A 26,431-nucleotide genomic window follows, 5' to 3' on the forward strand; every position below is an offset into this window, starting at 1 on the left:
GATTGAGTCAGTCGTACAGACTGATCGAGACGGCAATACTTCGATCGAAAGGTATCTACGTAAGGTCAGGTCGAGGTCCGAAGAAAGGGACTTTAGGATTCGAGCTCCAAGTCCGATCAATGATCAGTTCGGTATCATTATCGGGCCCATGACCAAATCGAACCACGAGACAAAAGGTTGTCGGAGATGCACAGACCGACCAACACCCACCCCGAATATCAAGACTCGGAGTCAGGATCGAGCTCGAGTCAAGGCCAATGACTCGACCCGATATCGAGTTCGAGTCAGTATCGAAGCTCACGGACAAGGCCGTTACAGCCGCACTAAGGGAGAGAATCCTGGCGGGAAATAGGGAAAAGACAATATATCATGGGCTCTCCACTACGTATTTTTTATTGTTGTATATAAAGTAGGATCCCTCTACTATAAGAGGGTGGTGGTGGTGGAGGATTGTAAGCAGAGACACATTGGAACAAAAGATTTCTTCTCATATTGAAAGATATCCCCTTGTGTTTATTTTCCTTTATCTTATTCATTTTTCTTCTCACTATTCTCATTCTCATAGTCAAGAATACACGTATTTTTATTTCTCTATACGATTTGTATCAAATTATATCATATATCCTTAGAACCATACACAAGTTTAACTCTATCCAATTTTTCAGGTAAACAAAAATCAAAACCAAACAAGACCTAAAAAGTATCGGTTTTTTAGTCGGTTTGATTCAATTTTTCGGGTTTTTATGAATACCCCTAGATGCTACCTATCCATAGAATTTCGACCAAAGAGGCAACATGATTAATGCTACAGTACCCTACAAATACTGCAATATTAACTATATTTCGCTGAAGCGTTTAACAATTTTCATTATTTTCTCTGTAAAAATCATTTTGATTCCCTAAGTTTGCATTAAAAATCAAACTATTCCTCCAACATTAAATAATAAATATTAGTTTGCATTAAAAATCAAACTATTCCTCCAACATTAAACAATAAATATTCTGCTCCCTTATCATATGCATTGTCTATTTTGCCCTTGGTCTTTTTAATTCCTCCTCTATGCACATAATTTTTTTTTATTATATTTAAATTGGTAAAACACTTAGCTAAATATCTAAATTATGAAATTTATAATTAAAGCTCAATAAAATTTAACTAGTATAGTACTTTTATTGATTTGTAACAAAATTTATCGTTAATCTTTTTTATTGTTACTTTAATATTAAGTATATATTTAAGTTTTACTTTCTCTTTTATTCTTTATTATACACACACACATACATATTTTTTTTAATTAACGAAATATATTTTAAGTTGCAATTTAAAGAACATCCAAGGTATAAATATGTAATCTTTTAGGATTTTTAAGATGTAGTTAAGGGATCAAAAAGAAATTCACCAATCTGCAATATGAGAATTGCCAGTAGTATTTGTGTTTTCACCAATTGATTTTTGAGTTAAAATGGAGTATCGACCTCATTCAAAAGGTGGAAAAGGGGCTACAGATAAGCTCTGAGAGGATTAATATGTTGAGCATAAGTTGGTTAAAATCCGCCAACAACACATACACCCTTACTCCTAAGATTTTACTCTTTCAATACTTGTGTATTTTTTAAAGAGTCAGGCAATGCCCCCTTTCCTGTCTCTAAGTGTATTATCAACCGATTCTCTTATCTCACCCAAACAATAATATATTTTTGAACTGGCTTCAGTAGATAATTCAGTTTTTTTTTTAAAAAAAATCCTGCAATCTCATAAAAAACTAGTCGTTTGACATATAAATATATTGGAGAGAGCTACGTATCAATAATAAAGTAGTTTAAATTCCAGCTAGTTCTGCCAATGCTTGCTAGTTACGATGTTCCCATCGTCTCTAATAGTATAAAATTACTGGAGAGGCCTAGGTAAAAAAATTAACATTTATATTTAATAATAGTGTCAAATGAAAATTTACTGTATAAATTTGTTTTAAGGCCCACTAACTCTGGGCCTAAGCCTAAATTATTATTATAGTGGGCTAACCGGGTTCCTAATCGACTTCAGCCCTACATTTCTTGGCAGGTCTTCTCCATTTTTGCTCCTCTGCATCTCTTCGGTCAGTGTATATTCCTCTCTCGCAAAAATTTCACTATCCCTCCTTTAGATATTAGACAACAATCCCTTATTACTAAACTGGTTTTGTTATTTTGGTAGGAAGAAGTTTCATATTATTACAGGCAAGATGAAAGTTATACGCAGTGTCTTATGGGCTGCCAATGCTTTCAAATTACATTCTTCTCAAGCTTTCAGGACCTTTTCTGCACTTCCAAATTATGGTGGGTACTATTAAATGAAATTGCATATCTTTGTTATTGAATTTGGAGTTTATTTTGAACCATATATTATCGAGCTTAAAAATTTTGCCTTTAGTGACAGACTCAATATTATTTATACCAGTAACTTAAATGGTTTCCGCCTTTATTTTATGCAAAGATTAAGACTTATAAGTTGAATGATGTGCTTTGATAGTTGTACATATTTTGGTTATTATATTGAATCTCACTTGAAGAGTGAAAGTTGACTTTTGTTAAAATCATAATCAGAGGATTAGAGATTGCATGATTGTATTGTAGATAAACTATTCATATTACTCTTTAATAACTAAGACTCCTCAAAATGGAAGATGATAGTTGCTTGTGGATTTTTGAATTTTTTTCAAATGTTATGGATAAATTTTGATCCAAGTAAATGGAAGAGTTCAGCTGAGCACTTGAGAGTTTAGGGGTATGAAATATGAAATATATATGAGGGGAAGGATAGAAGACTAGTGTTATTTGTGTTTCTTCTCTTTCTATGAATATATATATGGATTACAAAGAGAAAGACAAGTCTTACAAGGATGTCACAAGATAGTCCTCCCATGTACTGGCAGGATCATGTAATAGAGACCCCAGTGTGTACCTGCCTTGATTTCAAATTACTTGTTTTGTTGCTTTAGTAGGTACAAACGTTAAGGATTATCCTTCCTTTCTTTTGTTTTCAAGCATTCGAATATCATAGTTTTGTTGTGTATTTTGCCAAATTTTTCCATGAGGGGTATTTGTTGAGAGGAGATGCTATCAAAACGAGAGACTGAGAGGAAAGAAAAAGAGGAAAAAAATGAAGTGAGGCGTGAGGAGAGAGAGTGCAGTAATGAGAGAAAGGAAAAATGATAACATCCTAGGAAGCTCAACTCTATTCAAGGACAAGGATGAAGTTTTGGAATCTCAAAGAGCGCCTTTAACAAGATGTCAAGCTAAAGAGTTGCAAAACAAGGTCATTAAACTTCAAGTGCAAATAAAGAAGTTGTTAATTGGGAAGAAAAGCTCAAGCATAAAGGATATGAATTGGCTAGGTGTTACAATTGTTTCACGGCCCAAATTTATGTCCAACAAGAGGAAGATTGGATCTCAAGAGACATCCTTTGAATAAGGTCCTAACCAGTCCACTTTTGGACCCATTTGGCAGCTAAAATGTGTCCAAACTTGCAGCCCAATAACATAAAAAGGACTTACTTGCTGCCCAAGAAGGGTTCATAGGCTTGCTAAAAGTTGAGTGCAAGTTGGTGCCAAGTTGCTTGCAAGTTGCCTTCAAGATTTCCAAGATTGTCAAGGTCCTATCCAAGATTGGTTGGAACTTTCAAGATCCTATCCTAGATTGGTTTTAACTTATTTCTATATATTTTGGTACTAGATTTATTGCTTTCCTAGGCAGTTAAGGTTATGTTTTCTTTTTCCTAAGATTGTTGGAGTTACTTTTCAAGATTGACTTGGTTTTTGCTTCCTAGTATGTTTCCTTCCCCTAAGGTAGTTGGACTTGTTGTCCAAAGTAGTTTAACACTTTATTTCCTTGTTTTTTTAGGCTCAATTTCGTGACCCCTTACCTATATAAAGGGGCGTCTTCTTTGTTTTTAGACTTAGATTATTGCAGACTATTATCAATAAAAATTGTGAGATTTTTCTTGTACTCTTGTGTGTGGCTACTCTTGGATTTATTCTTCAATCTTCAAGACTCAACTTAAGGTGGTAAGATTAAACCCTATTCGAAATCTTAGATCACTTCTAGGTATTCAAGAAAGGTGATAAGTTTAGGCTTATTGTTGTTTCTTGTTATTCTAAAGGGTCGAGTTTCACAATCTATCTCTTGTTTTTAATTCTCTATCAAAGGCGATTAGTTCTTCGTTCGCTAATTGTTGTTGTTAGGATTCAACTTCAAGATAGACTTCTTGAATTCAAGAAACTCTTTCTTGAATTCAGTCTATCTTTAATTTCTGTCTTCTTTTTCGTTTCTCTACTTTCTTTTAGCTTCCGCACATTTCTTGGTTTTCTTATTTTTCTTTAGTTGTTAGGATGCTATCATAAGGAGATGGAGCACAAGTTCTGGATTTAAAATTAGACTCTCCATTTCTTGAGTAATAGAAAGGGAACTGTGTCCAGCGGTGGTAGAACATTGTGGCTTGTAATTATGTGGATGTGTTTGAAGCTATTACAATGTCAGTCTCACTTGTATTTAGTAGATCCAGGAATCTCTTTTACTTGTTTTTTCCAGTTTTTTAATATGCATCTGCAGAACAGTATATTGTGTAGCTCGCATACATATGCCCTTGTCTCTTATTCTGGTCTTGAGATACGCAGTAATTTTTGAACTGTTGGCTCAATAGAGCATTTTGCTGCAGGTATTCAAGGGAAGACTGAAAGCAAAATATGCAGTAATCAGCACTCAATCTTGGGAATGAATGTTCATTCACCACATAATGTTGGTAGTAGAAGGTGTTTCATACATTCTGAAAGCCCAAAGGAAGCTGAGATGGGAAACAATTCTCGACCAATGGACTTTGTTAGAGGACTTACGGAGGACAATACGAGGGGTTTTCTGGGTGGTTCTCCACTTTCTAGGTATCACGTTGAGCAGGATGCTGATATTGTTCATATAAAAGTTCTTCGCAACAATGCCTTTGTTACTGTGACGGATTCAAAAGGGAACAAAAAGTTTGGGTCTACTGCAGGTAAGATAACAGGAAAAGGAACGAAAATTGCAAGATATGCTGCCGAATCAACTGCAGAACATGTTGGGCGTGAAGCCAGAGAGCGGGGCTTGAGGTCAGTGGTCATGAAAGTAAATGGCTTTACTTTCTTTAAGAAAAAGAAGCAAGCAATTCTAAGCTTCAGAGAGGGCTATACTCATTCTCGTGGAGATAAGAATCCTGTGGTATTCATTGAGGACACAACACGACGTCCTCATAATGGATGCCGCCTCCCAAAGAAGCGTCGCATCTAATTGCTATAATTGGATGATCAATTTTTCCTGTTATTTGGAGTGCGATAAGTTAGCCTTTAGATGTTTGCAAATAGGGCTTTGTTTTGTGCAATTGGTGGGAGACTTTTGGTTGACATTAAACCTCAACCTCTGAAAAGGTTTCATGGAAACTAGTGTTCGTGGCAAACTGCTGTATTATCATTAATGATTTCATTTTGCGACTGATCAATTGGTATTTATTTGTCATATTTGTACTTGAACTGAACGTGTACTGATGGTTCAGTCCATTTGGATTACCGAAGAGTTATTTTCATGTTTTCAGGTGTTTCAAGGTCGAGTTTAGCTTTCTACTAACTCTACTGATCTAGATGTCTGTCTCAGAAGAATAAAATAGATACTCCCCATGTTCCTTAAACTCTACAAATTGAAGGGAAAAAAACTAGAAGAGGGATTGCTTTCTTTCTCAGGATTGCCTCCCAAACCAGTGGCAAGAATGGGCCTTTCTTGTCCAAGTATTGGCTAACAGCTTTCTGGTCAAGGACAAGTCCCATCTGCCTCACTGTTTTAATCATGTTTTCAAGTTGGAGGAACGTCCAGCTTCCAACATTTCCATGCAAAATTCAAGGGCATCCTCTAATCTTCTTCCTTGACATAGACCCATAACTAGAAGCATTTGGAATAATACTTCGTCGTCTGCTTCTTCAGGTAAAGCGGGACGTATCCCTCCATTCATCTTTCGGGCGAAATAGTTGGGTTTAAATTTTCCTCTTTATGGTCAAATCCAATCCTCGCCCTTCTATAAAGTGGGATTGGATTTGTAGAGTTGGTGGTGTTGGCTTTGGGATGGATATGAAGGTCTTCTGGAATCACTTCTTAAGGGCCTATTAGGTATAGGATCAGGAGGATAGTCAGATTGAGCGGATTCATTGCTGAATTTGATGGAGCTGCTAAATGACCGTAATGTTGTTGATAGAGGTATCTCATTTGCTTTAACTTTTGGACTGCCAAAATTACAGGGGAGTTTTTGCTCTAGTAATATCAACAATGTAAATAACTATAGAGAAGCAATTTTGATTTTGAAAATTCTGAACTAATTCATCCAGTCACTATTTTGAAAATTAAAAATGCTCTCAAATCGTTCCGATGGCCTTTATCCTTTTTTCTTTCAAAAATATTGGGATGAACTACGCTTCCAACTTACTAATTTCTATCTTGAAACTTCTGAAACCAAGACTATGCCGAAATTTAAGCATAAAACGTACATTTGCTTAATTCCATAATGCCAAAATGCTAAAACTATTAGACAATATAGACCAATTATTTTTGTGCAACACTGCCTAAACTATTTCAAACGAACTTAAGGAAGAAAGGCTAAGATGATGATAAAAATCGATTTAGAAAAGGCTTTTGACAAGCTCGAGTGGTCCTTTGTAAAATTTGCTCTTCATTATCTTAACTTTCCCCTGAATTAATCAAGTTAATTATGTCATGTGTCACTACCATTAGTACTTCCATACTAATAAACGTTTCACAAATTGATTTCTTTTATCTCATTAGGGGAATCAGGCAAGGTGAACCTCCCTCGCCTTACCTGTTTATCATATGGAGGTATTTTTTTTTAAAGGTATTTATCATATGGAGGTATTATCTAGATGGCAAAATACATTGAATACCAGCACATTGAATGTCAGCTGAGCTTGTTCCCAAATTCGCGGTACACATGTAGTCAGAAATAACTTTACACACCTTAACCTTTCAAAAGTGTATTTATGACACACCATTTTAACTACGTGGCAAGTGTATATTTTACGCACAAATGAAGCACGTGAACTGTAATTTTTTTGTATCTGAAACCTCATTCGGACGCCACATGTTCAATTTTTTTGCACTTTTTCATTTTTAGTCATCTTCTTCATTTTTATGAATAAAGTTTCAACCAGTTACTCCATCGATGCTCATAGAGAACACTTGTAATAACTTCAACAGCTCCTCCTCTAATTCATGAACCTGAATCTCATCCCCAAATCCATTACATAGCATTTTCTTTATCAGATATTGCCCTTCATCCTCGCATAAACCCCAACCCGCGGCAATCCTAGAACACTTCCCCTTCTTCTGCATCTATCTCTGGCCTTTGCTTTTTTATTTTTTTGGGTTTGTTTTTCCGACATAAAATCAGTCTTAATGGAAGATAGTACCTACAATTTAATTGTGAGTCTCTACTTGATTTATCAAATCCAGCGATAACTTCGTCAATTTCATTTCATGCATTGTAACGGATGCTACCTAGAGATAATTTCTTTTCACAACCCCCAACCCATGATTCTACTAAATTATTCGAAGAAGTAGAGGGTTCAATTTTTTCTTCAAAAATTTGGGGTTTGAAACTAAGGGAATCGCTAGAAGTTTTCGCCAGAAGGTTATTGGCAAGCCCTTTTAAACTAGACTCACTAGTCCGGATCATGGGTCAAGTGTTGTGTAAAATAATTAACTCTAGGTACCATTCATTGAAATGCATGAAATAAAATTGACGAATTAAAAAGGAGTTGTGAATTTGTCTCCAAATTTGTTAAATCAAATAGAGTCGCACAATTACACTATAGGTACCATCCATGAAATTTCAAGTTGAGTGGTCATGTCTTTACCAATTGCCATCGGATTAGGGCTGGGCTATATTGGGTAAAACCGATAATCAGAACCGTTAATTGTTTATTGATTTATCGGTATCGGATTATTGGGTTAACAACTCGGTAACGGTTTAAAAGTTTTTTACTATTGGGTTATCGGTTCGGGCCTCGGTTTGTCAATTTTGTTAATGGGTTAACCGATAACCCAATAAGAATTAATAAAATTACGACTTTACCCTTAAGTATATACATATGCTAGGGTTCAGTTCATTCTCTCCTATTCTTTCTCGGCCGCACTCTTCAGTTGTTTCATCTTCATTCTTCATAGACATTACTAGTTACTCCTAGCGTAAGTCTTTAGTCTTATACATTAGACTTTTAATTTCTATAACAAAATTCATCTTTATATAGGGATTACTCTATGGTTTCTTTTTTCAGGTTAGGCATTTGACAAATAACATCCAGTTTATCTTGGACTGTTTGAGGGCTTCAACGCTTGTGGAAGTGTAGGTATTGCGTGAAATTAAAATTCTAAATCAACTATTGTTGTTATCATATCGGAGGAGGCAGCTAATGCCTTAGAACATTTTGTGGGAATTGTTGCAGTTTGATAAGTATTTATCCACTGATTGTTTGGTGAAGCCTATAAGGATTGAGTAGTTATTATCTTGTTAACTTGAATTTGAATTGTTAGTACTATATGTTTGAACTTGTTAATTTTAAGGTGAAATTGCTACTACTTTGTATTATTATTAATGTATTTGGACAACTGTTATTGAAGAATTAGTATTATTCCAGTTGTGGCCACTAGACACAATGCAAAAATGGGTATATATGTGAATTCTTCTCTTTTTTGCTTAACTCCAATAAATTATCTTCTCTTTTTTGCTTAACTCTAGATTGAGTTATCTTATCGGATAAACTGATAACCGAACTGATAATGATCGATAATCGTTTAACCGATACCCAATATCTTATTGATTCGGTTATCGGTTTATCAAATTTGTAAACCGATAACCGATATGCTAAACCGATAATATTCATAACCGAACCGAACCGACTGATGCCCACCCCAACATCAGATTGATAAAGACTTAGGATGTGTTTGCTATAAAGAAAAATATTTTTCGGACAATGTTTTTTAATTTTTCCATGTTTGGTTGGCTTAAATGTTATGAAAAATATTTTCCTCCAATTGGTGGAAAATGCTTTCCCTATCAAAATAAGGGAAAATATTTTTCAAAACTCTTTTTCAACCTTCTCCACCCTATTCCACATCCCCACCAACCCCCACCCATACCCCAAACTACCCCTACCCACCCACCCCAACCCCTACCTCCCCACCCTAACCCCACCCACTCTCATCCACCCTACCCACCTCTACCTCGCCTGCCACCCACCCTAAATAGAGTTATTAGTAAGAGTACTTTCTTTTCGTGTTGTAGATTGGAGTACTTTTTTTTTATTTCAACAAAATGAGTATATTCTTTTTATGATGTAGAAAAAGTATTTTCTTTTATTTCAACAAAAAGAGTACTTTCTTTTCATGATATAGAAAAAATATTCTCTTTCATCTCAACAAAATGAGTAATTTCTTTTCATGTTGTAGAAAATATATATTCTTTTTCAACAAAATAAAGTATTTTATTTTTAGTTATAGAGCTCAAATTTTAATGTTATTTATGTGAAAAACTAAAGTAACACATTAGTTCATTTGAGTTTGTGTGAATTTTGAGAAGAATAATTAAATTCTTGAAGTAAATAGAGTTGGGGGGGGGGGGGGGGGGAGTACATGAAACATGGGGATTTTGGGGAAGGTGAGTTGACGAGATAAGCATAAAAAAATATTTTCCGGAAAAAATTTTTTCACTCACCAACCAAACAAGAAAAAATAAGTGATAAAACCTAGGGGTGGGCATAATACCAATCAAATCGAAAAAAGTGGCCGAACCAAAAAATTTGATTTATTTGGTTACGTTTTTTCGGTTTATTCGGTCGATTTCGGTTTATAGTTTTAAAAAGTTCGATGTTCGATTTTAACGGTTCGATTTTCAGTTAAACCGAAAAACTGATTTTGTTTACCTATTTTTTACTCTTAGTCCCTTACCGTTTATGTACGTTAGCTATTATTAAATGAGATATGTTTATAAAAGGAAACATAGAGTTTAGACTGTTTATAATAAATAACCAAGCATAAGAATCATACTACAAATATTTTGTATGAGATAAAAACAATATATCATAGGTGTAGAGAGAACAAATTTAAAAACATATCATGGGCTCCTTTACGTCTTGTAATTCGGTTGGCGCTCCTACAAATTAGACCTTTTTTCTTTCATCTATATTAAGGTATAATGTTTTCATGCTATCAGATCGTCATTTCATAAGTCATTATACAACAACATGAGCAGTACAATAGCAAAGAATAGCAGAATTACTTGTTTGAACTTAATGACTCAGAAGAAGTAGCAATCGAGAGAGGGTGAGAAAAAATTAAAGTTAAATCAAGATAAATCCCATGAATAGGGAAAGCTAAATATACAATGATTCAAATATGTTTAATTGTTCATTGAATTCGTAAAAGAATTTTTGAACTATCAAATATGTTTTTGGTATTCTTTTTTAGTATATCCATAACTCTTGCACAAAGATTCTTATATTTTTAGTGTATTTGATGGAATTTCTTATTTCTATTGTCTTTTTCTGTCAACAAGTAATCTATCTTCGTTGTTTCGTTCTATTTTGCCATGGCTTGAAACCGGAAAATCGCACCGATTAAACCGAACCGAATATGAATAAATCGAACCAAACCGAACCGAAATTATTATGGTTCGGTTTTGGTTATTAAAATCACAAACCAAAAATCGAATAAACCGAACCGAAATTCTACAAAATCGAATCGAACCGACTGATGCCCACCCCTAATAAAACCACTCATTTTTCAGACTTCGTACCAAACACACCCTTAGTTTAGGTACTAACAATTGTTGGATGATTTCTGAAACCTAGGCCCCAAATTAAAAAAATAAGATCTACATTCAGAGAGCATTTTTCGATTAAATGCAGAGCCAAAATTGGAGTATCTGACAACTATAACGTCTTCCTGGTCTTCACAAATGAAGATGACTTCAACTCAGTGTGGTATAGAAGAATGGTAGAAATCGATGGTCTTCAGATGTTGCTGCAAAAGTGGACGCTGAATTTCAGACCGGACGAGGATATTCCAATAGTGTCGGTATGGGTATTACTTCCTGCTTTACCTTTTAATATGCACACATGGCAATATGCTAAACAAATTTGCAGCAAGATTGGAACCCCCTAGCTCTAGATGTTGCGACAGTTGGTAAAACCAGATCGAGTATAGCTAAAATACAGTGGAAATTGATCTTTTTTAACCTCTAGTAGACATTGTATTTGTGGGATCGGAGGATAAAAATGCACCTTTGAAAGGATTTACCCAAAAAATTGAGTATGAAAATATTCCTAAATACTGTAGACAATGCAAAAAACTTGGGCATAACTTAATGAATTGTAGAGTTTTGGAAAAGAAAAGGGCAGCGGAAGCGGAGAAAAATAATAAAGAAGAAAGCTTGAAACATCTTGAAGAGGGAACTAGTGGAACACAAAAGGAGAAGAAGGAGGAGGAAGAAGAGAAAAAAAGAAAAATGGAGTTTCCGGCAAATGAAAGCAGTAATGAGAATGATGGACGATAACAAAACAATTACAAGAACAAGAGTTTGAATTGAGAGGAGATTAAAGAAGGGACATACCAAAATACTCCAAACAAGAATCAACATAGATTGGAGATTGAACAAGACAACAAGACTCCCTTGGCTATAGAGAATAATCAAGCTACTATAGCAAGGAGAACTAGAAAGAAGAGGAAGAAAAAAATCAGCAAAAATGAATGCCAAAAAAGAAGAGTAAGGTGATATTCAAACATGTTCTAATACAAAGGAGCATTAGGCAGAATACTACAACCAGAACTTCCACCTCCTAGAACCATGTTGACATATCAGAAGGCATGAGCAGGAATTACAATAGTAAGAAGGTGAAGCATAACAATGATGAGGAAAAGTAGGACACAAACAACAAGAAGATGAAAAAGAAACAGGATCCTAACAACCAATTTGATTTAATGGTTAAAGAGAGTTCATTAAATGAACTTATACATGAAAATCAAATATAAAAAGCTAACTCTGAAAGGGAGGATACTACTATCAATAAATACCCTTCCGCTAAGAGTACAGATAAGCAGGGGATAGTCACAATACATAACTTGGAGGAAACCGGGGATAAAAACCTTGAGTTGGAGAAGGAACACATGTGGAATGAAAGGACTATGGACTCTAGTTCATTTTTAACATGTCTGCCAACAAACATAATGGAGCACCCAGGTATTGAGTTAATGGTAGAATTATATGTAAATCAGGATCAACCACTCAAAAGCAACACATTCAAGATAGTTGATCACCCTATGCAAGACTCTTCACTACATCAAAGTATACAGAGACTCGATCAAAGTGAAGAGAGAAACCAAGACAAAGGTAATTATGAAGAAGAAGAATATCTACTAGCAGGAAGGGGAAGAAGTAGAGCAAGAAACTCAAGCAAGGCTAACAAAAATAGATATGCAACCTCTGTGAAGAGGAAACAAAAGAAAGATACTCCCTCCCCAAGTATTTCATGATCAATACAATGTTTTGGAATATTAGGGAGGTGTGGCAAAAAAAAGGCCATTCATAGGCTAAAATAACTTATACATTAACAACATTCTTTATACTTCAATCATTGAATCCATGGTTAGCAAAGAAAAAATATAAGGGTACAGAAAGTTCTTGGGTTATCAAAAATGCATTTCCAATGATAAAGGAAAAATCTGGTGCTTCTGGAAGAATATTAGTAATACCTCTATTATTGCAAATGATGAGCAACAAATTTCTATTAAAGTTGAAGATGGTTCAGAGAACCACCCCATCATTATCACTGCTATCTATTCTAAATGTATTGCGATGGAAAGAAGAGATTTGTGGTGCAGCCTGGAGAAAATTAGCCTAACTATTAATGGTCCTTGGTGCATTAGAGGTGAATTCAATGTTATTCTTGACCCCAGAGAGAAGATAGGTGGTAAACCTCATAGGATGCACAAGAGCTTGGAATTTCAAAATTATATGGATAGCTGTGGTACAACATATATTGGCTATATAGGTCCCAAGTAAAAGAATTTGAAAAAGGATTGATAGAGTCTTTATTAATGATAAATGGGCTCAAAAATTTCAAAACATTACTGTGAGACATTTGGTGAGGATTGGTTCTGATCACATGCCTTTACTCATGAAATATTCAAACTCTACTAACACTCACTTTAAGTACTTCAAATTCCTTTACTTCTGGACTTCACAGGAGGGTTTTCACAACCTAGTTAAGGAAGTTTGGCATGTTAAGATCAATGGTCATAACATGTGGCGACTTCAGTCCAAATTAAAGCTTCTTGGTAAAAGGCAGAATAAATGGTCTAGAGGAGAAATTGGAGACATTCACGAGAAGGTTGCCAAGTGGGAAGAAAAGATCCAAGACTTAGAGGAAATTAAGATCTCTAACAACACTGACATCGACAGGGAAGAAACCAACAAGGCACATGCTGAATACATCAGATGGATAGATATGCAAGACTCTCTACTTACCCCAAAAGCTAATGCTAATGGTTTGAGGAGGGCGACGGAAACACTAATTATTTCCATAATATGCTCAGAGAAAAAAGAAGAAGGCTTCAACTGAACATGATAAAAAACCATAAAGGCAAATGGATACAAGAAGAGGAGAAAATTACAAAGGCAACTATTCAGCATTTCAACTCCATGTTCAACCTTCCTTCACCTCACTTGGATTCTACACTTCTGAATTGTATTACTAAAAAGATCACTGAAGAAGAAAGAGACAAGCTAGATGAAGAACCCAGTAAGGAAGAAATTCGACAGACAGTATTCTGTCTGTCTGCCTCTAGTGCGGCTGATCCAGATTGTTACAGTGACACCTTCAACCTCAACTGTTGGGATATCATTAAAGAATACATTAATGCTTTCATTTGGGAATTCTTCAAAGGTACTCCTCTGACCAAATTCTATACACATACTTGTTTAGTTTTAATTTCTAAGTTGGATGCCTATCAGTTTATCTACTTTCACTAACAAAATTATTTCTAAGATCCTATCCATTAGACTTAATTCTTTGCTGACTAGTCTATTCTCTCCTAATCAGAGTGGATTTATTAAAGATATTCTACTAGTGCACGAAATAGTTCAATCCATTGATCATGTTAATCAGAGTGGTAATATAGTCCTTAAATTGGATATGGCTAAAGCCTATGATAGAATATCTTGGAGCTTTGTAGCCTCTGCCCTTAGAAAATTTGGTTTCTCAGAGTTCTGGATTTATAAGATTATGAATATTTTATCTGAAATTTGGTATTATATCATAGTCAGTGGAAATAAAAAAGGCTTCTTCTCATCCAGTCAAGGTCTAAAAGAAGGGGACCCCTTATCCCCTTCCCTCTTCATCTTGGCAACTGAGGTTCTTACTTGCTCTTTGAATAATTTATACTCTAATGATAATTTCATTCCTTTCTCTATGCCAAAAAGAGCTCCTCAGATAAATCATCTTGCGTTTGTAGATGATATTGTTATCTTCACTAGTGGTAGCAATGCTTCAATTAATATAATTATGGATATCATTAGGAGATATGAGAGAAGCTCAGGTCAAAAAGTTAATAATGATAAAAAATTTTTTTAACTGCTCCTAATACTTGTGCTGCTAGAATCAATCGAATCAGGAATGCAACAGGTTACATGGACAAGAACTTCTCTTTTACTTATCTAGGTTATCCTATTTCTATAGGAAGGAAGATGTTAGTTTATTTTCACTGTCTTGTTAATAAAATTGTTAAGAAGCTCAATGGGTGGCATGGTAAAATATTATCTTATGGAGGGAGAATTATTTTGAACAAACATGTTCTTCAATCTCTCCCTATATATACTCTATCTGCTATGTCCTCTCCCAGGTCCAAGGTACTTTTAAATTGATTGAGAAGCATTTTGCTAATTTATTTTGGGGCTACTCTGACAACCAAAAGAAATATCATTGGAGATCTTGAAAAAAATTATACTTCCCCATAGAGAAATGAAGCATTGGACTGAAAAGAATGGAGGTCTTTGATAATATCCTTGCCCTGAAAAGGTGGTGGAGATTTAGAACCATCCCCTCTCTGTGGGCTACCTTCATGAAATATAAATATTGTCCCAGATCCCATTCAGTAAGTAAGAAAAAGACCTCTGGTGATTCCTATGCTTGGCAAAAAATGAGGAAAGTTAGAGACAAGGCAGAACCTCATATTTTGTGGCTTATAAACTCTGGAAATTCAAGTATATGGTGGGACAACTGGACTGGAAAGGGTCCTTTGGCAGCACTTCTACCAGACATCAACAACAATCCCAAAATTCTAGTCAAAGAGTTTATACACAATGAAAGATGGAACAGTCAAAAACTTGGAGATGCCTTCCTAGAGGAAATTGTTCAATATATTGTGAATATCAACCTTGGCAATCAAGACATTCCAGACCAAGCTATATGGAACCTCACAGAAAATGATAAGTACTCAAACAAAATAACTTTGAATTTGTTCCGAAGTACTCAACCTAAGGATCATCTACTATGCAAGGTATGGCATTCTAGCATCCCTTTTAAGATATCTTTTTTATCTTGGATATTATGGATGTCAAAGCTTCCTTTTGATGATGTAATCCTCATTTTTGAAAAATAAATTATTTCTAGTTGTGTTTGTTGTACTAACCATTTAAATGAGTCAATACAACATATTTTTATGGAGAGTAATGCAGTTAGGTACATTCGAAAGGCCATAGGTGCCTCTATGAGAATAGTATATAAGAAAATTCCCATTAGAGGATGGCTTAATCAATGGTGGCAACAAAAGAGCAACAATGTCATACATAAACAGATCCTGCAAATCACTCATATCATCATTTGCTGGGGAATCTGGAAAAGTAGGTGCTCATGTAAGTATGGAGATCAGAAAAGATTCAACTTCTACAAGATGAGGCAGCAGATAATCTGGAACATTCAAGTTGCTGTATCCTTCCCTGGATGCAAATTGACATTGCCTTGGGTCAAATACTGTGAAGTCATGATGAGGCTACAACATGTTCCTGAAGCCATTATTGTAGCTTGGATTAAGCCTTCCCAAGGACCCTTCAAGCTTAACACTGATGGAAATTATATACATGAAAATTGTAAAGCAGGATTGGGAGGAACTATGAGGAATGGCCAGGGATAATTCATTATGGCTTTTTTTTATCTCTGCCAAATGCACTAGTAACAATGATGCAGAAGCACAAGCAACATTATTTGGAGTCAAATGGTGCATTCAAAATGGTTATTCTGACTACATCATTGAACTAGATTCTCTTATGGTGGTAGATATGTTGAAAGAGAGGCGTACATATAACTACAAAATGAAGAGGATCATTGAATAGACAACACAGTTAATGAACCAAGCCAATGTTACTCCTAATCACTGCTATATGGAGGCTAACCAAGTGGTTGGCTACTTAGCTAACTTGGCTACAACCACTTCTGATAGTAATATATATTTATCCTTTCATCAACTTCCTAGAGGGGCCAAAGGTCCATTCATTATGGACAAAGTTCAAATGCCTAGTATTAGGACAAAGTACGACAAGGCAGATTTTTTTGTAAGTTGAACTTGTTATGTATGGTTCACACAGGGGTGGGGTTGTAAGCTATGCGTCTGTGTTTTTTGGAAGAATGCTAGTATCCTTGTGTTGTAATCTTTGGAGGTAAGGCCATCTCCCCTCCTCTGTTTGAAGATAAATACAACACACCCAGTATACAACTGGGAAATTATATAAAATAAAATAAAAAGTAGAAATGGACTGCAAAAAAATTATTAATATGCTAACAAATGATAACAATCACCATACATATATTGTAGATGACTGCAGGTCGTCCATGGTTGAGGCGAGAGGTCCAATTTTGAATTATATTTGTAGGTAAGCCAACTCAGTAGCAGTTGCCCTAGCAAAATTTGGAAGCAATTTGGATGATTTTGAGAGCTTAACGTTGTATCATGCCCCCCTCCTCCAAATTATATGTTAAACTTTACTACTTAATATTTGTATCTTTTCTATCAAAAAGAAAAGTTACTTACATATTTTGGCTGTATATTACCATACAATTATAATTAAACATAGACACTTTGGCTAAATAGCACGGATCACACAAGAATTGTGTCAGCCGTGGACACAAACACAAAGATCGGGAGATTGGGGAGACAGGACAACAGATAAAGATATTGTAATATATTACCTAAATTAAATGCAAAAAACAATGCAAGAGATAATTGCAATAAGCAAAAATATGCGTTTCACAACCCATAAATACTACTTCTTCCATCACAAAACCTCAACTTCTTTCACTTTTCAAGTGTCAAAGGACCAAACATAGACTAAAAACTGTAAGGATGTATGGGGTAAAATTGATTAATGACAACTGGGCAAATAACAAAATTCATACGTGGAACTAAAGACATGTGGGATATGAGTCAGCAAAAAGCTAGCATCGGATGCAAGCATGCAACCAGTGCTGAATGAATCTCGAAGACAGAGAAGTCGGTAACAAAAATTCAAAACATTGTCATCGGGTAACATTCAATGGGCAGCCGTTAGAGAGAATATCTACATTTATAGTCAACCGTTACGCACCCATCAATGACGATTTTATTTTCATTAAAGAAGAGCTTGATTTGAGGATCTTGTCTCCTTGAATCAAGTTATAAATAGGATGACTAATATCCATTTGTAGACACGAAACATTATGCACACTAAAAGCCATAATTTATTGTCTTATTATGCTTAATTTGAACACTTGAATATTGCATTCACTTTTATCATCGAAAGGGCTAAGTTCTTAGACATGCTTGTTATCTTCTTCAATTTTATTCATTAATCTTATTTTCGTTCATATTTATTTATCATTTTTGGGTCAAATCTATTCGCTTGTCTATAAACTACGCTATAAATTTAACTGTACCATTTTACGAGTAAATAATTTGGCACCCACCGTAGGGCTCAACCCAAAACAAAAGGCGATTATGGATCACCTCTCGAGGCAAGATCGTGTGATGATAGAATTGAAGCAGGCGTTATCGGGCGCTTCCAATAATGATAAGGGCTCTGGTTCCTCCCAGTGTTCCCTCAGATCAGATGGCTCAAAGAATCGATAACAACGCGCCGAGAAATAAAGTCGGTTTTGACGAAGCCTGAAGGACCGGTAGCGGATATGGGAACAACAACTTGAATGATCCTTTTAAAACTGAGCTGATGAGACTCATGAGAGAAATGAATGAATGAATGGACCAGAACGTGAATGAGTTTCATGCTCAGATGGATCAGATCTGAAGTGTGGCGCCCATGTAAAAAGGACCAGATTTGAGGAAGTATACGCAGTTGTTATTTAAACCAAGCACGACACCAGAGTTGATCCCTAAGAGGTTTAAGATGCCGGATATTCCAAAGTATGATGGTACATCAGACCTACAAGAGCACGTCATGACCTACACCACGACAGTAAAAGGAAATGATTTGGCTCAACACAAGATCGAGTCGGTTTTGTTGAAAAAGTTTGGAGAAACCCTCATGAAGGGTGCCCTGACTTGGTATTTTTTCTTACTCGAGCATTCAGTCAATTATTGTGAAATGCTTGCAGATTCATTCATCAAAGAACATGCTGGAGCAAGAAAAGTCCAGGCCAAGAAAGAGGACATATTCAGAATTTCTCAGAAGAATCTGAATTGTTGCGTGAAATCGTTATCCGGTTCCAGAAATAAAGAATGTTATTACCAGTGGTTTCGGATGAGCGGGCAACGAAGGCATTTACATAGGGTCTCAATTCGCTGAGTTCTGACGCTTCCTGAAAGTTGAAGGAGAGCTTACTCGAGTTTCAGGCAACCACATGAGCAGACGTTCATAATCGCTATGAGTCAAAGATAAGACTAGAAGATGATCAAATTGGTTCCCTAGCATCCTCTAAAGGACGTAATCATGATCGGAATAAAGATAAATTCAAAAGTGATTTTGATATAGATCAGAGACCCCCTAGAATTCGAGAGAGCCGATGGGCATGGTAATAAAGGATTCCAGTCAACAGATAGGTTTGCTTCCTATAAAAGGACGAATCGTAGTTGGAATAGCAGATCGTTGCAGTAAAAAGAGGCGTTAGGTTCCAGAGATTGAGTGATTCCCAAGTTATTCGATTACAACTTTAATATCAGCATAGTAGAATTGGTCTCAACAATGAGGAATATAAAAAAGACACGGTTTCCGAAACCAATCCGATCAGATCCTAGCCAAAGTGATCCTAATCTGTAGTGTGAGTTCCATGAGACTCACGACCATAGAATTGGGGACTGACAACATCTTCGCGAGGAGGTGGCAACGCTGTTGAAGAATTGCCATCTCAGAGAGTTTTTAAGTGACCGTAACAAAAACAATTATGGTTGAAGTTGGGACAGTGCGGAGCCATCAAATACAATAGTAGGGTTACCTCGGGTGACAATCAACATAATCTTCGGAGGAGACGAAGTCAACGGGGTGACATTTTCAGCATCAAAGAAGACGAAGATATTAGTGACTCATGGTAAGAGGACCAGGGAAATCTCAAAAGATGACATCACCTTCACGGAGGAAGATGTTGATGGACTTCTCATACTGCACAATGGCGCGTTGGTAATTTCACTTAATGTTTTAGATTTCAAAATTAATTGTGTTTTGGTTGATCCAGGAAGTTTAGCCAACATCATACGATAGAGAGTTTGGGAGCAAGCAAAGTTAACCGGGGACATCATCCAAACGACGAAACTTCTGGCTGGCTTCAACTTACTAAGTCTGACAACCTGAGAAAGTTTGCTACCCATGCATGTCGAAGGAGTAGCAAAGACCACCCTGTTCGAAGTGGTAGATGGCAACTTGGGCTATAATGTGATCCTCGAAAGGCCGTGGATACACGAGATGAAGGCTATGCCCTCGACCTATCATCAACTATTGAAGTTTTCGACACCAAAAAAGGGTAAACATATAAGAGGAGACCAACCGACAGTAAGGGAGATAAATGCGGTAATCATTTCCAGCAGCAATGACAGAGAAACCAACAAATAGCAATTATAGGAACCAGTGCCTTCTCCCATGCCAATTGAAAATGATGAAAATGAGGAGTCATCAAAATTATGTCAGGTACCGAGATCTTTTTAGGTACGAGAGGAGACAAATGCGACCAAATCGACCGCGGAAGAGCTCGAACAAGTGGCTTTGTTTGAAGAACTTTTTGAATGGAAGTTCCATTTGGGAACGGGTTTGAGTCCCGAACTCAGGTTAAAACTCATAAATTTTCTTAAATATAATGTTGATTGCTTTACTTTGTCGCATTCAGATATGACATGTATTCCATTGGAGATGTAACGACTCGGCCGGTCGTTTTGGGAGTTATAGCCCCGTTTCCTCCATTTCTGTTTCCTTTATGCTCTTAAGCTATATTATGATATACCGGGTTAGTTGGTTCGGGCTCGGAGTAGTTTCGGAGTGGAATGAGACACTTAGTCTCTTATTTAGAACCTTAAGTTAGAAAAGTCAACCAGATGTTGACCTATATGTAAACAATCTCGGATTTGAATTCTGATAGTTCCGTTAGCTCAGTTAGGTGATTTTGGACTTAGGAGCGTGTCCGGAATGTGATTTGGAGGTCCGTGGTAGAATTAGGCTTGAATTGGCAAAATTGGAAATTCGGCGATTTTGGTCAGTAGTGAAAAATTTGATATCGGGGTCGGAATGGAATTCTGAAAGTTGGAGTAGGTTCGTAGTGTCATTTGTGATGTGTGTACAAAATTTGAGTTCATTCGGACGTGGTTTGGTTAGTTTCAGCATCGGTTCCTGAATTTGGAAATTTAGAAGTTCTTAGGCTTGAATCCGAGGGTAATTTGATGATTTGATGTTGTTTTGAGTGATTCGAAGGTTCGACTAAGTTTGTATGTTGATATATGACTTGTTGGTATTTTTGGTTGAGGTCCCGAGGGCCTCGGGGTGATTCCGAGTGGTTAACGAATTTGTTGTAGTTGGAAATTGCAGCTGAAGCTGTTGCTACTGCTATTTTTACACTTGCGGAAGAAAGAGTCGTAGGTGCGAGGCCGCTGGTGCATTTGGGGAAGCCGCAGATTCGAAAATGGAAGGCCAAGGCTGGGAACGCAGGTGCGAAGAATTGGCCGCATCTGTTGACCCGCAGGTGCGAGGCCTTGAGCGCAGATGCGGAAAGGAAGAGTTGGGCCGGTTCCACAGAAGCGGAAATATTACACAGGTGCGCGCCCGCAGGTGCGGAACTTGGGGTCGCAGGTGCGGAATTGAGGTTTTAAGTGGTTCTCGCAGGTGCGGTTCCACATGAGCGGATATATGGCCGCAGGTGCGACTGTGCTGGGCTGAAAAGCCCCAGCTCGTGTGTTTTGTCTTCATTTTCCATTTTTGGATTTGAGAAACTCGGGAGAGAGGCGAGTTTTTGAAGGTTTTCAAGGAGCAACGTTGGGGTAAGTGATTATAACCCATAATGCTATTGATTTCGTCAATCTATGGCCTTGTTCATCATTAATTAGTAGGATTTTGGAGTGAAAGTAGGGGGTTAGGGCTTGGAATTTTTAAGAGTTTAATTTAAGGATTTGAAGGACCAAACGATGTCGGATTTTGATGAATTTGGTATGGTTAGATTCGTGAGTGAATGAGCTTTCTAGTTTTATAAATTTTGTTAGATTTTGAGACGTGGACCCGGGGCCCGGGTTTGAACCAATTTCGGGTTTTGGTCTAATTTTGTAGCTTTTCCATTGGAATTCATTTCATTAGCGTATATTGATGGTATTGTACTGATTGTGAATAGATTTTGAGCATTTGGCGGCCGATTCCAGAGGCAAGAGCATTGCGGGGTAGATATTTGACCGGTTTGAGGTAAGTAACGATTGTAAATCTAGTCCTAAGGGTACGAAACCCCGAATTTTGTATCATTCTACTATTTTTAGTGACGCAGATGCTAGGTGACGAGTGTGTGGGCGTGCACTGTTGGGAATTGTGATTTGGTCCGTCCCGTAGCAACTGTAAAGTTGCATACTTTGTTGAAACTATATGATACTTATATGTTTTAGAAATAGTTTCTGTAAATTGGGTTGAATGCCATGTTTGGGCCTTGCACCAATGCTGTTTGGACCCTTAGTTTTTTTTTCTTACTATCCTCTCATTGTTTTCGATTGAAAAATCTATACTCAGTCATGTTTATACTTGTTTATCACATAACTCAGTTTTATGACTCTATTTTGATGCATATAAATGTTTTGGGCCGAATGCCTTGTTTTACTGAAATGCCCGAGGGGCTTGAGAGGTTTATGACTGAGTGAGGCCGAGGGCCTGATTTGTGACGATATTTATGGGATCGGGCTGCACGCCGCAGTATGTTGATATCGGCCGAGGGCCTGATTGTGAGGATAAGTGTGGATCGGGGCTGCCCGCCTGCAACATACTTTATTATTATAGCACGTGAGTTGTCCGTGCATATTATAGCGCTTGGGCTGAAGGAGCCCCTCCGGAGTTTGTACACACCCCCAATGAGCGCAGGTACCTACTGAGTGCGAGTGCCGATTGCTGAGTGACTAAGAGGCATGAGTGATTGTGAGGCATGCTCGAGTGGCAAGAGTGATGGTGAGTATGCCCGAGTGGCAGGAGTCACTGTGAGGTTTGCCCGAGGGGCTGTATATGAGTGATGTTTTGCCCGAGGGGTTGTTTATGATCTCATCATTTTTGCTCACTTTTGCATTTTTTCTCTGTTTGTGAAAAATATTTTTAAATGATTTTTACTAGAACTGGGTTTTAACGAGATATTTTGATTCAAACTCTTATGTTAAAAGCATGTGGTATTTTACTGAGATTTCCTGATATAAACGTTATATGCTTTATTGCTCGTCACTACTGCTCAGTCTTTATTTATTGTTGTTACTTACTGAGTTGGCGTACTCACGTTACTCCCTGCACCTTGTGTGCAGATCTAGGTGTAGCTGGACACAGTAGCGGTTGTTGATTATTTTGGTTGTAGATTTTCTCGGGGATAGCAAGGTAGTTGCTTGGCGACCGCAACCCCTACTCCTCTCCCTCTTATCTTCCTCTAGTTGTATTTAGCTATTTTTCAGGTTAAGTTAGCCTTGATATTGCTAGACAAATTGTAGTAGATGCTCATGACTAGTGACACCCCGATGTCGAGCTTTTCCTTCCTCACTTTTGTTTTGATTTGAACTCCTTTGCGAAGTCTTTTATGTTAAATAGCACTGAAATTATCTTTGAAATGAAAATATCAGTTTGTTTTGGAGATGAGTCGGCTTGCCTAGTTCCACATTAGGCGCCATCACGACAGGGGTTTGTTTGGGTCGTGACAGGTGGCGATCCACAAACTGCGTCTAGATCCATACTTCCCACCGTAAGGCAAAAGAAATGATTGATAGTAGAGGTCATAAACAGGTTTGTTAAGGAAGAGGTAATCCGACTACTCAATATCGGTTCAATTTGAGAGGTAAAGTACCCGGAATGGTTAGCTAAAATAGTAGTAGTGCCTAAAATGAATAACAAATTTAGGATGTATGTAGACTATAAGGATTTAAATAAGGCGTGCCCCAAAGACTCTTTCCCATTGTCAAACAATGACCAAATGATCGATGCTACGGTCGAGCACAAATTAATGAGTTTTATTGATGCTTATTCCGGGTATAATAAAATTAGGATGAACCCGGAGGATCAAGAGAAGACTTCTTTCATCACAAACTTTGGCACATATTGCTATAATGTGATACCTTTTGGGCTTAAAAATGCCGGAGCCACTTATCAGAAGCTCGTTAATAAGATGTTTGAAAACCATATAGGTAAGACGATGAAAGTTTATATTGACGACATGTTAGTTAAGTCTCTCAATGCAGGAGATCATCTGGAACATCTCCAAGATACATTTGACATTCTGAGAAAGTACAACATGAAGCTCAACCCGGAAAAGTGTGACTTCGGGGTTGGCTCCGGTAAATTATTGGGGTTTCTGGTCTCACAAAGAGGGATCAGAGTGAACCCCAACAAAATCAAAGCCATCAAGGATATCCCGGACCGGCTAACAAGTGTGAAAGAAGTACAAAGGCTGATTGGTAGGTTGGCAGCTTTAAGCATGTTCATCTCCAGGTCCTCGGAGAAGTGCCACCACTTCTTTTCACTTTTGAAAAATAAGAACGACTTTGTGTGGACTCCGGAATGCCAACATGCATTGAAGGACCTAAAAAGGTACCTATCCAGCACGACGTTATTGTCAAAGTCGAGTGAAGGTGAGCAACTGTTGATTTATTTGGCGGTCTTGGAAGTAGCGGTAAGTGCCGCCTTGGTTCGGGAAGAATAAGGTACACAGTTTACTGTTTATTAAATTAGTAAGATATTATCAAGAACGGAAACACGATATCCGTACCTCGAAAAACTGGCCTTAGCTCTCGTGGTTGCCTCTCCAAAGCTTAGGCCTTATTTTCAATGTCATCTAATAACTGTTGTGACAACCTTTCCCTTATGGAATGTCCTTCACAAGCCCGAGTTGTTGGGTCGATTGACCAAATGGGCAGTCGAAGTTAGTGAATTCGACATAGAATACAAGCCGAGGACTGCAATCAAGTTGCAGGTTTTGTCCGACTTCGTGGCCGATTTCAGTCTGGGATTAATGCCTTTGGCTGCTTTTGAACCTTGTTTGCAAATGGAGCCTTCAACATAAAAGGGTTCGGTCTCGGGGTAGTTCTAATCACTCCCTTGGTGAAAACCTTAAGAAAGGCCATTCGAGTTGTACCGTTAACTAACAATAAAGCGGGGTATGAGGCTTTGGTTGCAGGACTTGAATTAGTTTAGGGACTGGGTTCCGAGGTCATCGAGATGAAGTACGACTCCGAGCTAATGGTAAACCAAATATATGGAATTTTCGACATAAAGGAGGAGCGCTTGCAACAGTACCTGAACAATGCTCAAGCATTACTTACACGATTACATGAATGGTTAATCGTCCATATTCCGAGGGAAGAAAATGTGGAGGCAGATGCATTGGATTATTTGGTTCATCCACAGAGATGAAAGGATCTGATTCCGGTGTGGTTGTCCAGTTGCTGCATTTGGTGTTGGATGTGGATGGCTACTGTGAAGTCAATTCAACTAACTTAATCTAGGACTGGAGGAACGAGTTTATTGAATATCTCAAACATGGTAAATTACTCGAGGACCTAAAGGTGTCCCGGGCACTACAGACCAAAGCAGCTCGTTACTATCTTGTTGATGAAAAGTTATACAGAAGGTCGTTTCAAGGACCATTAGCTCAATGTCTAGGTGCCTCGTAGGCTGACTACCTGATGAGGGAGGTCCATGAAAGGGTATGTGAAAACCATATTGGTGCAGACTCGTTGGTTCTCAAGTTAATCAGGGTCGGTAACTATTAGCCTCGGATGGAACAAGACACAAAGACATTCGTACAAAAATACGACAAGTGTCAACGCCATGCATAGTTAGTGCATCAACCAACAAAACTTCTGCATTCAGTAGTGTCACCGTGGCTATTCATGAAATGGGGGATGGACATAGTTGGTCCTTTACAACAAGGGTCCGGGAAGGTAAGATTTCTTTAGGTTTTAATTGATTATTTTACTAAATGGGTTGAAGCAGGTCCTTACCAAAAGATCGGAGAATGCGAAGTGGTTGATTATATATGGGACCACATAATCTGCCAATTTGGAATACCAAAGGAGATCGCTTGTGATAACGGGACACAGTTCATAGGTGCTTAAGTGACAAAGTTTTTGGAAGAATTAAATATCAAATGAATTACGTCTTCTCCATACCACCCGAGTGCTAATGGACAAGCAGAGTCAACCAATAAAGTAATTATCCAAAACCTTAAAAGAAGTTAGAATATGCTAAGGGCAAGTGGCCAGATGAGCTACCAGGTATTTTATGAGTGTATCGGACCACAACAAAGTCAAGCACATGAGAGACACCATTTTTGTTCGTGTATGATTTGGAGGATTTGATACCGATATAAGTGGGGGAACTGGCCCTAAGGTTTTCCCGAGCGAAAGAAGAAGCAAATAATGAAGTGTTTCTAGTCAAGCTATAATTTCTTGAAGAGCACCGAGATCTGGCACATGTAAAGATGGTAGCACAAAAGAAAAGGATGGAAAGGTATTACAATCGCTGGGCAAATCTCCGATATTTCAAATTTGGGGATTTGGTTCTAAGTAAAGGCACTCAAAGCACCTGAGAAGTAAACCCCGGGAAGCTGAGACCAACGAATTTAAATGGCCAAGCAATTCGAATGTGACTCACCTTAAAATGTATTATTTCTAAAGATCCTTGCTTGTACTGAA

At 37.4% G+C, this 26,431-nt stretch overlaps 1 protein-coding gene and 1 long non-coding RNA gene across 2 annotated transcripts; both read left to right on the forward strand.

Annotated features, from left to right (window-relative positions):
• The first annotated feature begins 2,079 nt into the window (after positions 1–2,079).
• LOC104112331 (small ribosomal subunit protein uS11m-like) lies at positions 2,080–5,588 on the forward strand. The gene is made up of 3 exons (XM_070182399.1): positions 2,080–2,102; positions 2,195–2,316; positions 4,680–5,588. The coding sequence occupies exons 2-3, from the start codon at positions 2,223–2,225 to the stop codon at positions 5,294–5,296; spliced, it is 711 nt and encodes a 236-aa protein (XP_070038500.1). The 5' UTR covers positions 2,080–2,102; positions 2,195–2,222; the 3' UTR covers positions 5,297–5,588.
• An 8,589-nt stretch (positions 5,589–14,177) lies between these two features.
• On the forward strand, positions 14,178–16,465 carry LOC108947242 (uncharacterized). The gene is made up of 2 exons (XR_011410374.1): positions 14,178–15,549; positions 15,799–16,465. It is a non-coding gene; the product is annotated as an uncharacterized lncRNA (long non-coding RNA).
• The last annotated feature ends 9,966 nt before the right edge of the window (positions 16,466–26,431 follow it).

The sequence above is a fragment of the Nicotiana tomentosiformis genome, chromosome 8, assembly GCF_000390325.3.
Source record: "Nicotiana tomentosiformis chromosome 8, ASM39032v3, whole genome shotgun sequence".
Taxonomy (NCBI): Eukaryota; Viridiplantae; Streptophyta; class Magnoliopsida; order Solanales; family Solanaceae; genus Nicotiana; species Nicotiana tomentosiformis.